Source organism: Aethalodelphis obliquidens, unplaced genomic scaffold (genome assembly GCF_003676395.1).
Source record: "Aethalodelphis obliquidens isolate GAN/ISIS:26980383/991018 unplaced genomic scaffold, ASM367639v1 scaffold30, whole genome shotgun sequence".
Taxonomy (NCBI): domain Eukaryota; kingdom Metazoa; phylum Chordata; class Mammalia; order Artiodactyla; family Delphinidae; genus Aethalodelphis; species Aethalodelphis obliquidens.
Genome location: NW_020837974.1, coordinates 9,056,972 through 9,074,649, shown reverse-complemented (window position 1 = coordinate 9,074,649; position 17,678 = coordinate 9,056,972). Strand labels below are relative to the sequence as shown.

Sequence of the window (17,678 nt, the reverse complement as noted above, 5' to 3'; positions counted from 1 at the left end):
TGGCATTGGCATGCTGCCATTCAGGGATATCTAGCAGTCTAGCCCTGTCGAAGACCAGGCTGGGAAGGTATGTTCTGGGCACTGAAGATTTTTTTTTGTTTTTTTTTCGGTACGCGGGCCTCTCACTGTTGTGGCCTCTCCCGTTGCGGAGCACAGGCTCCGGACGCGCAGGCTCAGCGGCCATGGCTCACGGGCCCAGCCGCTCCGCGGCATGTGGGATCTTCCCGGACCGGGGCACAAACCCGTGTCCCCTTCATCGGCAGGCGGACTCTCAACCACTGCGCCACCAGGGAAGCCCACTGAAGATTTTTGAACCAAGGGTGACAATTTAACCAGGGATGAATGATTAATAAGTGTGTTTCTGACTGTACTGGATAGCCAAGCAGATTTTGGACTATGTGGGTGTAGTGTGCTTGGAGAAGTAGCTCAAATGTTCTCACTCTCCAGGCACAATTATTGCTGTTTTCTTACTGCGCACTTTGTACAGCATTCATCACACAGAACTGTGATTATTTGTCTCTCATTTTTTCAAGTCTCATTTTTTTCCCCTGTAGCACCCAACGCAGGGCCCTGAACATTGTAGGTGCTAGTAAAGACTATTTGAATGAAGGTATGTATTTTTAATAGACATGTCGTTTAATATATTTTTCCAAAGAAGATTCTGTATTATCCTTTCCAGCAAGCCCCTAGAAGCAAGCATTATACTAATATCCAGATCTCAACCACACTCTAGTCTAGAAGCAGGTAACTTTGGGGGGAGCAAGGCTGGGGCTCAAGTTACCCCTCGTAGAACCTTTGCTGAGGTAAGGTCTGGAGGTTACTTCCCGCCAAGCCCTCCTCCCATCCGCCCCACCCGCGCACCTCCGGGCGTGGCCGAGAGCGGTGCCTTTAAGAAGGGGGCGGAGCCCAAGTGAAAAGACAAAGCCCCTGGCCGCGCGCTCCCCCTCCCCCCTCCGGCGCACCACACGGACAGTGGTGCCCGGATGTCGGTGTCGCCTTCGGTGACAGATGGCGTAGTGTCTGTGTATGTTAGAGGGCTTCCCTGGCTTGACCTCTTTGAATTCTCGGCCTTTCGGTCCCCCGCTGTCCCCCACTTTCAACTCCGCCGCTGGAGGCCCGCTCCTGTCACTGGCGCTTACATAACGTGACCTTTCACCTCTTCATACTGCCCTCTAGTGCGCTGCAACCCAACTAGGCGGCCCGGGAAGGGGGAGGGACCCAATCGCAGAGCGGCAGCTCCTGTGAGCCAATAAACGCTGGGTGCTGACCAGCTCTCCGCCTATTGGAGCATTCGCCACCGGCGCCACAGGGGAGCATGTTAGTGTGTGCGCTGGCCGGACCGGGGGGAGGAGGGGAATCTCCCGCCATTTTTCAATAATTTCCTCCGGTGCAGCTGAGGACGAGTCGTGACTGCCGAACGCGGGGACCCGTAGCGAAGGTTGGCCGGAGGCTTCGGGGCGGCGCGGCATTGTGCGTGGGAGTTCTGTGCCCTTGCGTCCCTCTCCATGGCCCTAGCGCGGCGGCGCCAGCAGTGAAGGAGCCGAGTTCGCGCCGCCCTCTCACCCCTCCCCTCCCCCACCCCACCCCCGGGAGCCAGGCGCTCGCTCCGGGCCGCGGGGCCTAGTGTTACGCCGCGGGCGCGCTGAGGAGCAGCCGCCTTCCCCGCCGCTGCCGCCGCCGCGATGGCGCCGCTCCTGGGCCGCAAGCCCTTCCCGCTGGTGAAGCCGCTTCCCGGCGAGGAGCCGCTCTTCACCATCGCGCACACTCAGGAGGCCTTCCGCACCCGGGAGTATCCTTTTCCAGTCGCGCCGGCCAGGCCGCCCGCGGGGTGGGGTGGGGCGGGGTGGGCCGCGCAGCCCCGCGCCGGTGGCAGCTGTCAGCGCGCCCAGCGCTGGCGGGCCAGCACCCCGAGCTCGAGCCCCAGGCCCGCCGTTCCGGGGGGGGTGGGCGGGCGGGCCGGCCCGGCTCAGGCCGCCCCGGAGCCCTGCGCCCTCCATCCTTTCCTCTGACCCGCACTTTGTCACCGGGCCTCGCTGTAGATGAACGACCCTCTATCCCCCCCCCCCCCCCCCCCCGCCCCAGGAGGTTGGCTTTAGGCCGTAAGTACCGAGGGTTGAGCGGGGTTTCCTTTGCTGCTGCTTTTTTCTTTATAAATTAAGCTTTCCACTTAAGTTTTGGAAATTGTACTTGAGCGGCCTCGTGATCTGGGTTGTACAAGTCGCGACTGCGTCTTCCCGGATCTCTGCGGGGACATTTGTGTTTTGCTTCTCCCGAGTGGACTTTAGGCTGGTGATGGATGAACTGACAGGATTGTGAGGCACAAAACCAAGAATGAATGTCCAGACTTAGAGAAGAGGCAGTAAAAAAGTTACCTTGGAGGAGCGGATGCCTTCCTTCCCTGAGCATGCACAGATTTGGAATTTTGACGATGTATAGGACATCAGTATTTGTCTTTTAACAACGTTTCAAAAAGACACGCTTAAAGTTTTTATGTTGTATTTTAGAAACACGAGGCTGATGTTTTAAATGAGGAGCACCCTTTCTTCTGATCATTGCTTAAGGTTTCTTGCACAAGCTTATTAGTCTTTTAGTTGAAAGTTGTACGACTCTTATTTACTTTTTTTATGGATGCCAGATGCGTCCGTTTTGAAGCTTAAGTGTAAAAAAGTTTTCTGAATCAAGCTTTCTTTAGTGTACAGAAAGCTTCAAGAGTGAAGGGTAATGTATTCTTTAGTTTTATCACCCCTTTCCCTTTGGAAGGACTTGATTTCTTAGTAGTTTCAGTTTGCTTGCTTCAGTATGGAAGGAAATGCCGGTGTGAGCTATATCATTTGATTTCATTTCTCTTTGATCCTCCCTTTAATGTAATGCTTTATGGGATAACCTCATTCTTGTTTGAGTGCAGTTTGTGGATGTTAGGTGTTTACATACAAAGGGATTTGACAAGTGAGTCCATGCTGTAGGAGGGCTCTTGAAGAAATGCAGCTAGAGCATCTCAGAGCTGAAATGGATCTTGGAGATGGTGGGGTTCTCCTGCCTGGGTATGCCTAGCGGGCCCACACAGTTGAGGTTGGCTTGCTAAAGGTCACACACTCCGTAAATGATGAGAATCAGGAGTAGAATTCAGTGCTCCTCGTACCTCATCCCTGAAAGTAAATCAAGAGAGGAACATGGAATGCTATTCTTTCACTTTTAATAATGTTAGTCCATTGTTTGTGTCAGTTTGTGGTATGATAAGGTGCATTTAAGGGAGGGGTCGGAGTGGTAATCTGGTTCTTTTTCATGTCCTGTTAGGACTTTTGGATTGTTTTGGAGAAGTGCTCTAGCTCTACCAAATACTTTATTCTAAAAGTGCCCAATTTTTTTTTTTTTTTAAATAACATTCCAAAACATCGGTGAAGTAAAAAATTACTTTTGGGAATCTGCCATATCCTTTTCAGATGTCATCTTTTGAGCAGTTGATGGTTATTCACACTAATATTACTGGTTGTTGATTTTTCAGGTCTGGTTCTAGTGGAGCATCAGAAACTGCGATAGGGAGGAGACAAATTCTAAGTCTGTACTAGGTACTGAGCTCTGTAAAAAATGGCTGTAGATAGAACTGGCAGCCCCGGCCTTTTCATATCATTTACTGAAATCGCTGAAATACAGTGATACATATGAGGAGTTTTTTTTAATGATGACAGTTGAAAACTGATATGTGGAACTTTTTAACTGTTATGTATTTAATAAAAATTCTTCATCTTTAAAATTTCCCATATGAGTATTTAGAACCCTTTTAACAAAGGAGTTCTTAAATTGTGTTATATATTGGGGGAAAATTGCTCCCTTGGTAATTTCTACAAGTGGAAGCACTTTGAGGATGGTTTTTAAACAATTGTACTGTGTGGTTGGCAGGTTGGCATATTTCTTTATTAGGCTATTAGTGATTTCATAGAGGAGAACAAGTATGTGGTTGGGTAACTGCTGCATTTGAAGTATTGTTATTTCCAATTCTTAATTTATAGTTATAATTATGTTTTAATAGGACTTCATACTTTAATTTTCTCCTAATACCTACCTTTTGGTTGCATGTATATTCTATGGCAAATTTGTATGGTGTTTTATTGACCTAAAGCTGTGAGCATTGTGTTCTTGAAGGTATTATTGTACATCTTCATTAAACTTACAGTGGTTGTGAATGATGCACACGTTTAATGACTGGGTTATATGTTGATGTTTATTGTACTGTAGCTTTAAATCTGTGGTACATTGCTTCCTAGGATAGTACTACTGCTGGCAAGACAGTAGATCTTGGTTTGAAAAATTAACTTTATTGGAATCACTTCTTGATGTGATTATTTGACAATAGAATTCTACACTGACTGTGTTTAAGTCAAGATAGATTTTAAGGAGGAACTGAACCTACAAGTGGCCTGCTGTAGATTAAATTTTTTTTTGTATTGCTTTATCCTAGTTTCTAAAGCCTAGAAACTAGTTCATAACCTTAGTAGCATCAATATGAGAACTTTTAGATGGTGTAATAAGGAGGGGGTATTAGAATATACAGTTATTCTGGCTCTAGGCAAGAATAACTTGATTTGCCTAGAGTGTTTTAAGAGCTGGGGTTAAGTTGTAGTTGCAAGACAGGATTTTATTGGGCAGTTGGAATACTGAGCTCTTATGTCGATTTTTATAATTTAATTTCTTTAAAGTAACAAGTTATTATCAGATTAATTTTTAACTTAATGACAGACTGGTCCAAAGAGAGAAAATAGGATAAAAAGCAGACCTTGAGTTGGTGCTTTGTCTTCTCACTTAGAACTCTCAGCGTTATAGTTATGCTTATTTAACCTCCATACTTTTATGGGCCACTTCCTTTCAGGCTATCAGGTACTTTATTGAAAGAAACAATACTTACAAGGCTAAAGAGAACAAAGAAGGGCAGCATATGGTGGTAAGGAAGTAGCTCTTGAACTCTTGAAAAAGTAGATGCATAATGAGATAGTCTAGGATTTGAACTTATCATTTATAGCTTACACAACCTTTGGAGAATTGCTTTGACATTTTGTCTGCAATTATAAGTGCAGCAGTCGCTGGAACATAAAAACCACAATTGGCATTTGCTTTGAGCGGTTATTTGAGAGTGAGTGACTTATTTTGGTAACCTAAAATCTGAAATAGGATTTAGAGCCAGCTGACTCAACATCCTTCTTTTTGTAAAAAATTAATTTATTATTATTTTGGGGGGGGCTCTGTTCGGTCTTCGTTGTGGTGCGTGGGCTTCTCATCACGGTGGTTTCTGTTGTTGTGGAGCATGGACTCTAGGTGTGTGGGCTTCAGTAGTTGCAGGCCGCGGGCTCAGGAGTTGTGGCGCATGGGCTTAGTTGCTCCATGGCCTGTGGGATCTTCCCAGCCCAGGGCTCGGTCCCATGTCCCCTGCATTAGCAGGCGGATTCTTAACCACTGCGCCACCAGGGAAGTCCCTGAATATCCTTCTCATGGGCTTTTTTTTTCTCCTTTCATTTATTTTTTCTTTAACTTTTCTCTTAGCATAAATCAAAGTAATAACCAGAACAGAGTTACATAAACTTAAAACTACCTAATGTTAGGGGTGGTTGTAGAAATTTCAGTTTTAGACTTTTGAAATTAATCTAATTTGAATGACTAGTCAGTTAAAAATTGTGCTGTCAGAGGACATTCATTCCTAGACGTAATCGTTAGGTTTATAGTGCTATCCAACAGAAATGTGATGTGAGCCACATGTAATTAAAATTTTTCTAGGGCCACATTTGAAAAAAAGAAAACAGGTGAAAAAAAAGGAAACGCACATTTTTCTTATTCCAAGTTTCAGGCTGAAGGAGCAGTCCCTGTCTGCAGCGACCTTTTCTAGTGGCAGAAAGGTCAGGAGGAAACCATGACAGCTTTTTAAGCTTCTTCCTGGAAGTGGTGTCTGTCACATCTATTGGTCAAAGCAAGTTATGTGGCAGGGCCCAGCCTTTGTGGGGAGGGGATGTGCTTTCCTCTTCCCAGGAGGCATTGCAAGCCACATGGCAGTGGGTGGAGGTGTAGAATCCTCTTAGGGAAGAGAGGTGGATATTTGGAAAAAATAGTACAGTCTGCCACATTTTAGGGTTAAGGGAATGTTTCCTGGGGAAGGTTGCTTTTAAGTTGAGATCCAAAGGATGGTTAGAATTTAGTTTATTTTGCCAGTTATATCTCAGTGAGCTGTTTTTGTTTGTTTTGGCTGCACTCGGCAGCTTGTGGAATCTTAGTTCCCTGACCAGGGCTCTAACCCGGGCCCCTGGCAGTGAGAGCGCTGAGTCCTAACCACTGGACCACCAGGGAATTCCCGATTTTGAAAACCTGAAAGAAGTTTCATATGGCTGGAGTGAAGAAGTGGGGATGGAGATGCAGTGTTGAGAGATACAGAAAAGGGCTGCATCACAGGTCCTTGTGAGATAGGCTGAGGAGTTTGGACTTTGCCTTAAATTTAGTGGAGGCTGTTGAAAAATTTGAACAGGAAAGAAGCAGGCTTTTAGGTTAGGAAGATCAATGTGGCTGTAGCATTGAGAATGGATCTGCAGCCTTGAGACTAATGGCAACTAGATGGTGTTTAAATAATTAAATAATCTAGGCAGTAGATAATGGTGGTCTAAATAAATTTACTAGCCCTTGAGGTGGAGAGAAGTACAGTTGATGGATTTCTGAAATTAAGTAGATTTGACAGGGTTTGGTGATTGATTGGGGAGGAATCAAGGGTTATGTTTTGGTTATCACTTGGTTAGTGGTGTTCTTCTCTGATATAGAGGACCCTGTGAGACAGGAGGGAAGGGGGCAGGGCACAACCTTAAAAGAATGACAGCCCCTGAGGACATAAAGTGGTTAGAACCGAGACGGCGGAAGAATCTACTTCCAGTAGACCTTGAGCCTCATTATACGCTCATTGCGATACATTAGAATATTGTAAATGACGCCCCGCAGGTGCACTGACTGTTTGAGGCCAACCATAAAAGGCCAGAAAGTGGGCAGTGGTCCAATTCCTGGAAATCCCTGCCTCTTCCCCAAAATAGTTGGAGTAATCTTCCTATTGCTTAGCCTGTGAAATTACCCAGCCCATAAAAACTAACCATCCCATATTCCAGGGCCTATCGCCTTCTGAGAGGGCCCACACACTCTGTCTGTGGAGTGTGTATCTCCCTAAATAAACCTGCTTTCCCACTTAGGTCTTGGGGAAAACTCCCTTGCCTGACTGCTTGCATCCTTCACAAGCATCCTATATTAATAAATCTACTTCTTGCCTATGGCTTTGCCTCTCGCTGCATTCCTTCTGCACTGAGGCATAAAGAACCTGAGCTTCATTAGTCCTGAGACCAGGTGTGTGGTTTCAGCAGGGAGATTGTGGGTTCAAGCCCCATCTGAGATGTGATTGGGTTTGAGTCCCAATCTGAGGTGTGGGGTTTCATGGAAGAGGATCAAGTGGTTCTTTTGTTTTGACTGTGAAGGGTGGTGGGGGACGGATAGGAAGTGTTTAGTTACGGAGGTTCTTATATTGAATTGCTGAGTATATCCAAATGGAGATGTATATGTTGCTAGTATATATATGGGCCTGGAGTTCAGAGAGAGGAGACTGAGCTGGTGATAGAAGTTATTAGCATATATAGATAGTAGTTGAAGTTACGGGCATGGATGAGGTCACCCAGAATGAGAATGCTATACTGATGATGATTTTCACAGGAGGGTACGAAAGATCTGTATTAGGGTAGAAGAGACTGTCATTATTTGAAAAAACCACACTCAATCAATCAGTATTTGGTATTTAAATACATATTGTTTGAAAAAAGTTGGAAAAAAAAGTTTCTTCCTTTTTTTCCCTTAAAATAATAAAAATCATAGAAAATAAAACACAATAAAATCTTGATGGGTGGAATGATTTTCAGAACTGTGGGGGCCGGAGGATTTTTCCCTTTGCAACAACATATTTGTATTTTAGGAGGCCTGAGGCCAAGTGAGATTTTTAAATCAGAAGAAATGGGTTTAAAAACAAGACTGAGAAAAAAGGTTGTGAGTGTAAGAATCACAAAGGGCCAGAGAAGAAGAGGATTACCAGTCAGGCCAATTAACATGTTTTAAAATGTTATGACTGAATGAGAAATGAGGATCAAAAGCTGGATTTGGATAATGGTTCTTTTATTGGAGAGAAAGGACTTAATTGAGAAACACCTAAGTGGTTACAGTTAGGGACTGAAGAGGTTAGGATGATTCCCTGATTTCTAACTTGGACACTAGGGCCATTCAGTGAGATTGGGAGTATCTGTTAAAGAGCAAGTTTGGGAGGGAGTGGAGGAGTAGTAAGAGTTTAGTTTTAGAAGAAGTTGTATTTGAGGGATTACTGAGGCATCCAGGTGACAGCAGTTCTGTGTGTTATTGGCCATATCGGTCTTGATCTAAGGAGAATGGACTGGGCACATGGCACATTATTCCTACTCCCCCCCTCCACTGGGCAGAGCCTCGTGACTTGCAGGATCTTAGTTCCCCGACCAGGGATTGAACCCATGCTCTCGGCCACTGGACCACCAGGAAATTCCCACATTATTCCTACTTTTTAAATTAACAGCTAATAATAGGGGCTTCCGTGGTGGCGCAGTGGTTGAGAATCTGCCTGCTAATGCAGGGGACACGGGTTCGAGCCCGGGTCTGGGAGGATCCCACATGGCTCCGAGCAACTAGGCCTGTGAGCCACAACTACTGAGCCTGCTGGTCTGGAGCCTGTGCTCCGCAACAAGAGACACCGTGATAGTGAGAGGCCCGCGCACTGCGATGAAGAGCGGCCCCCGCTTGCCACAACTAGAGAAAGCCCTCGCACAGAAACGAAGACCCAACACAGCAAAAATAAATAAATAAATGAATAAAATAACAACTAATAATAAAAACGTAATGTTTTCTCTTTAGGACATATTTGTTAATCTCACATTCTCTCTGATTACACAGTGAATTTCTTCAGTGTAGCTGAATGATATATTAGAATGTTACTAAGCTTTTTTTTTTTTTTGCGGTACACGGGCCCCTCACTGCCGCGGCCCGTCCAGTTGCGGAGCACAGGCTCCGGACGCGCAGGCCCAGCGGCCATGGCCCACGGGCCCAGCCGCTCCGCAGCATGTGGGATCCTCCCGGACTGGGGCACGAACCCGCGCCCCCTGCATCGGCAGGCGGACTCTCAACCACTGCGCCACCAGGGAAGCCCTAGAATGTTACTAAGCTTTTTGAATGTTTAAATAAATCCACGTACTGATTCTTTATTTTACCTCCCCTCCCCAGGTGCAAACAGGCAAACAGAAAACAAATCCATTTTGTTGATAAGTTAGTTATGATAATGTCCCTGTAGAAACCATGCTATTTCCTTTTCTCTATGGGATTTTATAAGTTTTCAGTGATTGGATTTACATAGCTTTCTATGGAAGTCTGACTCCTGATTTTTACAGGTGCTCTATTTTGTTTAATCATTTAAATATTAGCAACAGCCCGGTGAGGAAAAGAGACATATTGCTTTGTTTTTGGCAGATCCAGAGAATGATATGGTGAGAGAAGGTGCTTATACTATTGACTAAAACTACAGTTCTGGATTATTTATGGATTTATCCCTGTCATTTGTCTTTTAACTGATCATAACCCTAGAAAACCAAGAATCTCTTTTATATTAAAAATGAATTATTTGTTTAGTTGTGAGGTAATATTACAAGGGGAGCTGTTTAAATACTTTTTATTTCAACCATTATATATAAAAACTGTCACTTGGAAAGTACAGAGATTGGCAGCTAATTCTCTAGTTGTGGTGTAAGTTTATTTTCCTGCATAACATCTTTTGCTGTGCATAAAAGTAAATTAGTTACTTGTCATTTGAATTTGAATATGGCTGGGTGATAATGAATTACAATTGGGATGGTATGGAAAGTTACCATATACATGCACTAGTTATAGGATGTCTTCCTCCATCTCCCTCACAGAGACGGAATAATGACTGGTAAACAACTTGTGGACGTGGTATTATTGGAGATAACATAAACTCTGGATAAATATTACTATATCAGAATTATTTTTACTACTTTATGGAACTTATTTTTTAAACCTTAGAGAATCAACAAGTGTTTCCAAGGTAGACTGGAAGGCTGTTAGTAAATGGATCATTAGCATATGCACGGGGTTATTCCAAACTGCCTGTGAGACTGCTGGAGCCATCTCATCTTACTGTGGAACTGATTCTTAAACTTGCTGACCATCTGAGTTGTGTAACAGTTTCACATACCTTAAATTCTTATTCCTTGTGTCTTGTATTTTATTTTGCCTTTATTTTTTCTTACTAATCTTTAGTACTGTGTGAGTCTTGTGAAATGAAACTTGGGTGAATTGAAGAAAGCACAGTTGTAGACGGTCCTAACCATACTTTAGTGTTAATCATCTTGTTTGGATTTGCCAGTTGAAAATTCTGATTTCAGTTTTATCTTATGCTGTACATTATAGAAAGTATACTGTAGTTTTTTTCCCATATATGGTAAGTATTTTGTGGATTAGTTGTCTCTGTTGCTTGAATATTGTGTTCCTGAGCCACTGCTAACAGAGAGTATGAAGCCCGCTTGGAAAGATACAGTGAGCGCATTTGGACGTGTAAGAGTACTGGAAGCAGTCAGCTAACACACAAAGAGGCCTGGGAGGAGGAACAGGAAGTTGCTGAACTGTAAGTAGTAGAAGCACTGCCCTTCTAGCGCTATCTTCATGTTATTAGGAAAGAGGGAATATTAACCATAAAACAATATTTGTATTTAAATTTATGGGGCATAAATTGGAATACATTACGTTAGTATAATGTACTGGTGTCTTGCCTGTTGTCATTTTGCAAGTAACAGTATGTGGAATATATAGTTGTGTGTACACTTATTTAGATATTTACTAGGCTTTTGAGTGTTCTTGCTGTATACTTTTACCTTGTAAATACTCTGGAAATGTGGTTCTAAGCAAAGGAAGCTGGTATAATCTAGAAGTAATATGGAGGCAGCAAATTAGCTGAAAGTTTTCTTTATTTTGTGGTCATTTGAAATTTAAGATAGTATTTAAAGCAGCTATCAAAAATAAGTACACAGTTTGAAGACAGTTTATCTGAGTGGGGTGGTTGAATGAGGTGTCTTAAAAATTCTGTCTGTTTTCAAAGGGCCTATTTGTCTGGGTAGTCTCTCAAAAAAAACACTCAGAATTTAGGCAGTAGAAGCATGCAGAAGGTAAGTAGAAACTAAGGATGATAAAACAGTACTGTTTTTTTTTAGTGGTTTTTTTTTAATTTAAGTATATTTGATATACAGTATTATATGTTACAGGAGTACATTATAGTGATTCACAAATTTTAAAGGTTATACTCCATTTCTAGCTACTATAAAAAAACAGTACTCTTTTAGAAATTCGGAGTAGAAACTTTTTCTGTGGACTTCTCATTGACTTCTCTTGATAGTATATAAACAGAGAGCATACAGTTTAGTAATTAATACCATTCTGCTCTTTTGCCTGTGTAACAGAACACAACCTTCAGTTGAGACCTGGGGTCTAGTAATGGTTCCATCACTGATTAATAATTAGTGAAGTCTGTTAACCTGGTGCCTGTTTCTTCTTTGCTTGGGTCACTGACATAGTTCTGTTTTGGATTATTGTTATTTATGTATATGCCCCATTTAGTATACTAGACTCAGGGTTGGCCTACCTTTACTGTAAAGTGCCAGTTAGTAAATATTTTAGGGTTTGTGGGCCATGTGGTCTCTGTCTCAGCTATTCATGTATTTACTTCAGTGACCAGTGTGAGGACAGCAATGCTTTTTGAACAGCAGAGGCACATATGACAGTTTTGATGATTGGGGTTGTACTTTGAGAAGATTAATCTGGAAGCGGTGTGCAAGATGAGTTAGAGAGGGAAGAGGCAGGTGGGAAGTCTGTGTAATCTAGCTAGGAGTATTCGGGTCGGGAATCATGGCATTATTGGGAATAGAAAGAATGAGATGGATTTACATTCTGAAAAGGGGGGTTTGGTCATAATTTTGGAAAACCACTACAAACTTTGTTCTTGAGAAGTCATAATACACATTAAAGATTTTCAGAAGACTGTAGTAAAGAAACTCTAGCTTGGTTTAGTCTTATGGGTTTTAAACTTATTCGACCTTAGATCCCATTACAACAGAGGGAAGTTCTGAAGAACACAAGTAGGGAATGTTTTATGTGATTTGATAGCTAATAGAATATAAGGAGTAATGGGAGAAATTGTTGAAAAAGACAGTGAGGTTTTATAATTTTTATTCAAAGTAGAAATACTTTTTTCTGATTATAAAAGAAATGCATACTTGTTATAAGAATGTAAACAATACAGAGTTAGTAAAAGAGTCTGAACATCATTGTCCAACTTCACTCCCCAGAAATAACCACAGACAATGAAGCTTTAAGCCTGAGTGACTGGGAGGCTTAATGGAAAGAGACAGTGAATTTATAGGGGCCAGGAAAGGCCTCGTGGAATTAAGGAAGTCTGAGGACATGTTGGAAGGGTGATTAAGCTGGGAGGGAAGACAGTGGGGAGAGGACAAAGGTAACAGTCTTAACAAAGGCAGGGAGACTTGAAGGTTATTGATCATGAGGGGAATAGCAGATAACTTGGTAGGTTAATTGTGAACGGAGTATGATAAGAGCTTTTAAGCCGCAGTTGGAGGAACATTTGTTATGAACAGCACAGAGAGTGATTGAGAATATTGTAGTATGATAATAAACCTGCTACTTGCATCTGTATGAATATTCTCATGCCTGATCCTTCCTTTTGCCCTGTAACACATATGTTAAACTATCTGGTCAGAATTGGATATCTAACAACTCTCCATTTAGGTCGCTTCACATTTTCTGCTGTCATCAAGAATCCAGCAGTGAATATCTTTGTGTACCTATGACAGTTCTCCTAACTGTTGTCAAACTGCTTTCCAAAAGAGGTGAAACGTGGGCTTTTGGCAGAGTATGTGTGCTATTTTGCACCATTCACTTGCTCCTATCAGGGTGTGATAATTAAAGTTCTTTTTTGCTAGTTTAATAAATGAAAAGTGGTACATCATTGTTTCACTTTGCAAGGAGTTCAAATCATGGTTCCAACATATTAACCATTCATGATTTATTTTTCTTATCTGTAAAATGAAAATTCTAGACCCCTCACAAGGTATTGTGAGAACTAGATGAAGGAATGCATTTTTATTGATTGAGACATAATAATTAAGTTATGGTCTCCCAACCAAAAATTGCGCAAAGGATGTGTATAAAGAATTCATACCTGAAAAGGGAAGTCAACTGCAAAAACGAATGGGAAAATGTTCAACCTTACTAATGATGTGCTTATTATTTTCATTTTATAGATGAGAAAATTAACATGGACAGGTCAGTTAGACAAAGCTATTTAAAAGTTCTTTCTTTATTCTGTATACCACATAGGTTTTAATCTTTGTATTCTCCAGTGCCTTGCATGTATTTGCTAAAGAGCTTTTTGCATTGATCTGAGTAACTCTCCGGATAGACTCTCCTGCATTTTCTTGGTAACTGATGACATGTTTGTTTAGTTTGAAGGAGGAGTTCCCTGCCTGGTATGAGAAACTTGTTCTGGAAATGGTTCACCATAACACAGCCTCCTTAGAAAAGTTAGTAGATACTGCTTGGTTGGAGATCATGACCAAATATGCTGTGGGAGAAGAGTGTGATTTTGAGGTGAGTGCCTATTTTTATTTATTTTTTTAATGTGATTTGACTCACCAAATGTCAGGATTGGAGCTTCCAACATAGATTATAGAATATATTTCTTTGCGAGTAAAAATATACATTACATTTGAAGTCCACTTAATATCAAATATTTTAATCGCCGATTTTTTTTTTTTTTTTTTTTAATGTGTTGGGTTTTCGTTGCTGCAGGCGGGCTTTCTCTAGTTGCGGCGAGCGGGGGCTACTCTTCGTTGTGGTGCGAGGGCTTCTCATTGCGGTGGCTTCTCTTGCTGTGCAGCACGGGCTTCAATAGTTGTAGCTCGTGGGCTCTAGAGCACAGGCTCAGTAGTTGTGGCGCACAGGCTCAGCTGCTCCGCGGTGTGTGGGATCCTCCCAGACCAGGGCTCGAACCCATGTCCTCTGTGTTGACAGGTGGATTCCCAACCACTGCGCCACCAAGGAAGTCCCTAATCACCAAATTTTAGAACCACGTTTGTTATTGGGAATGTTGACTATTACAATAATTGTTAGACTGTATCATTGCAATGTTGTTTTCCCTGTTTTGTCCCTTTTTGATAACTTGATGCTGTATTGGCCTTGTTTGTTTTGTCATTTTTTTCATACTTTGTTTAAAAGACCTTTAGATATTTTTAGTCCAAATCTATGGAATCTATAGGCAAAAGATTTCATTTCCCTGCAACAGTGATTGAGTTGACTGTTTTGTTTTTCTATTTAAATTTTAAAATTTTCCAGCCCATTACTAAAGGATAACTATTACTGAAGTAAATAGGTAAGATAGCTATTACTATTACTAAAGGATTTACTAAAGTAGTTAGGTAAACTGTTTACGTAACACTAAAGCAATCCCTATATAATCCTTTGAAAACTTAAGTAAGATTCAGGGCGGAAGGGAACTAACATTTGTTGAATTTCTGTATGTACTGGATACTGGGCTAGTTGCTTTACATAATGTCTTACAGAATCTGCACAGAAAAGTGAGGTGGTAAACAGGCGCAGATGTTTAAGTAGCTTGTTCAGGTTTATATAACGTACTAGTTAGTACTAGTGATTTCATCTGTATGTAATGAAATGGCTGACTGACAGTGGCCTGGACTTCTCAAACTTTAGCCTAAATAAAATCACTTAGAGGATTACTGAATGTACATTCTTGGGCCCCATCCCCTGAGAGCTTGATTCAAAAGGTCTAGGGTAGGGCCTGAAAGTTTGCAGTTCTAACAAGCTCCAGGATGTGATGATACGAACCCTCTGGGGACAACATTTTGAGTAGCATCGGCTTAACCAATGAAGACATTTGATTATCTTGCATAATAAGTCTTAGAGGCAGGCAATTCCAAGTTTGGTATAGAGGCTGAATAATATTGTCAAGGACTTAAACTCCGTCTCTCTGCCTTTCTGCTCCGCTTTTCTCAGTGTGTTTGGTTTTGTCCTTAGCTTTGTTGCCTCTTGGTTGTGAAATTGTGACTGTGAGCACAATTGTTTGCTCACTCGCAATTCAGAGTGATCAAATATCTAAGCACAGTAAGAAAATCTTTACCAGAAGCATATTCCTCCTGTCCCCCCCCTTTTTTAAAAAAAATATTTATTTATTTTGGCTGCGCTGGGTCTTATTTGCGGCACGCAGGACCTTTGTTGTGGCATGCGGGCTTCTTAGTTGCGGCATGCGAACTCTTAGTTGGCAGCATGCATGTGGGATCTAGTTCCCCGACCAGGGATCGAACCCGGGCCTCCTGCATTGGGAGTGCAGAGTCTTACCCACTGGACCACCAGGGAAGTCCCCCTCCTGTCCCCTTTTATCTTTACATGTTATTGCCTAGACCATGGCTTACATAATCCATCAGCTGCAGGGGGGCTGAGAAAGTGAATACTACCTTTTTTATAAAGCCTCAAAAGAGACAGGCTGGCAAGAGAAGAGGAGGAGGGGAATGGCCTAGGTAGCCCAACAATAGCCAGTAAGTCTGTGTCTATCTGGCTCCAAAGTCCTTGTTCTTTCTTTAATTTACTTTGACTCCTTGTATCTCCTAGCTACTTTTTTAAAATTTTGTAATTGTCTGTGGAATCATCATTGGGTTTTAATCACACACTGTATCATTCAGTGTCCTGGCAGGAAACAGATGGCATATTCATATAGTGTAATCAAATTGAGTTTAATAAAGGAACTACAGACAGCAGACAGCAGTCTGATCTAGGTCAAGGAAAACTAACAAGGTTAAAGTACCTCATGGCTGTCAATAGTGGAGAGGCTTTACTACTTCTAAACCCCAAGTAAATGAGGGGAGGGAGTGGATACAGGAACTAGGAGAGAGTAATGTAATTGTAGAAAAGTACTTTGGTAGTGAGAAGTAACCAACCTGCTAGGGAGACAGGGGAATGAATATACCATATGATTTTCTGCTTATGCTTCCCATGGGTGGAACTCACCAAAATCTAGAGGGCAAGGGAGCCCTTTGATGTAGTTCATAAAGATCAGCCTGTTTAAGCACAGAGCAAGGCAGAGAAGACTGGAGACAGATATGGAGTGGCAAAAGGAAGATACTCTGCACACATCTGCAAGGTGGAAGAGGAAGAGTTCCAGGAAGGGGGGGAGAGAGATTAGGGAGATAGGCGTGTCCATAAACATATGAAAAGATGTTTACATTCATTAGTAATCTAGGAAATCAAACTGAAACCGGAGTGAGATCATTTTATACTCATCAGATTAGTAAATAAGAAAAAGTCAAAATAATGCCAAATTTTGACAAGAATCGGGAGCTGCTCATTCACTGCTAACTATTTTGGTAAATGCTTTGGCATTATTGAATACAGTGGACTTTGACTAGGGTTTTTATTCTTGAGTATTTACTCTTTTGATAACTAATAATGTTGAGCACCTTATGTGCTTGTTGCTATCCTTCTATTTGTATTTTCTTTGGTAAAGTGTCTGTTCAGATCTTTGTCCATTTAAAAATTTAGTTTAGGGCTTCCGTGGTGGCGCAGTGGTTGAGAGTCTGCCTGCCGATGCTGGGGACACGGTTCGTGCCCCGGTCCGGGAAGATCCCACATGCCGCGGAGCGGCTGGGCCCGTGAGCCATGGCCGCTGAGCCTGCGCGTCCGGAGCCTGTGCTCTGCAACGGGAGAGGCCACGACAGTGCGAGGCCTGCGTACCGAAAAAAAAAAAAAAAAATTTAGTTTAAATTTAAATTGTTTATTTTCTTGTTTTTAAGTTGTGAGACTTATTTATATATTCTGCATACATATCCTTTATTAGATATGTGTTTTTGCTTTTTCTCCCAATCTAGGGCTTGTGTTTTTACTCTCTTAACAGTGTTTTTAGAAGAGCACAAATTTTTAGTTTTTTTTTTTTTTTTGCGGTACACGGGCCTCTCACTACTGTGGCCTCTTCCGTTGCGGAGCACAGGCTCCGGACACGCAGGCTCAGCGGCCATGGCTCATGGGCCCAGCGGCTCCGCGGCATGTGGGATCTTCCCGGACCCGGGCACGAACCCGTGTCCCCTGCATCGGCAGGCGGACTCTCAACCACTGCGCCACCAGGGAAGCCCAAGTTTTTAGTTTTGATAAGCCAAATGGAAAGAAAGTACCTAACCATATCTGTAATTATGTGTAATATAAATGTTCTAAAAACTTCACTTAAAAGGTAGAGATTGTCAGATTGGATAAGAAAGCAACACGCGACTATCTGCTGCCTATAAGAAAGATACAAATAGAATAATATGAAAAGGGTGGAAAAAAGATACCATCCTAACATTAGTCAAAAGAAATCTGGTATGGCTATATAAGTGTCAGACAAAGTAGGTTTCAGGACAGAGAATATTACCATGAATAAAGAAGCATTTCATAATGACAAAGGGATCAGTTTATTAAGAGGGTATAGCAGTCCTTAATGTTTATGTATTTACTAATGAGAGCTTCAGAGTACATGAAGCAAA

General features: G+C 42.3%; 1 protein-coding gene across 2 annotated transcripts in view; it reads left to right on the top strand.

Moving 5' to 3' along the window:
• Positions 1-272: 272 nt before the first annotated feature.
• BAZ1B (bromodomain adjacent to zinc finger domain 1B) overlaps positions 273-17,678 on the top strand; it is a 67,227-nt gene continuing 49,821 nt past the window's right edge. Inside the window, exons 1-3 of one of the 2 annotated variants that reach the window (XM_027126135.1) lie at positions 273-1,789; positions 10,595-10,711; positions 13,599-13,743. In XM_027126135.1, the coding sequence (XP_026981936.1) occupies positions 1,683-1,789; positions 10,595-10,711; positions 13,599-13,743 (369 nt within the window). In that variant the 5' untranslated portion in view covers positions 273-1,682. The remainder of the gene's footprint in view (positions 1,790-10,594; positions 10,712-13,598; positions 13,744-17,678) is intronic. The other variant, XM_027126134.1, reaches the window with a different exon arrangement.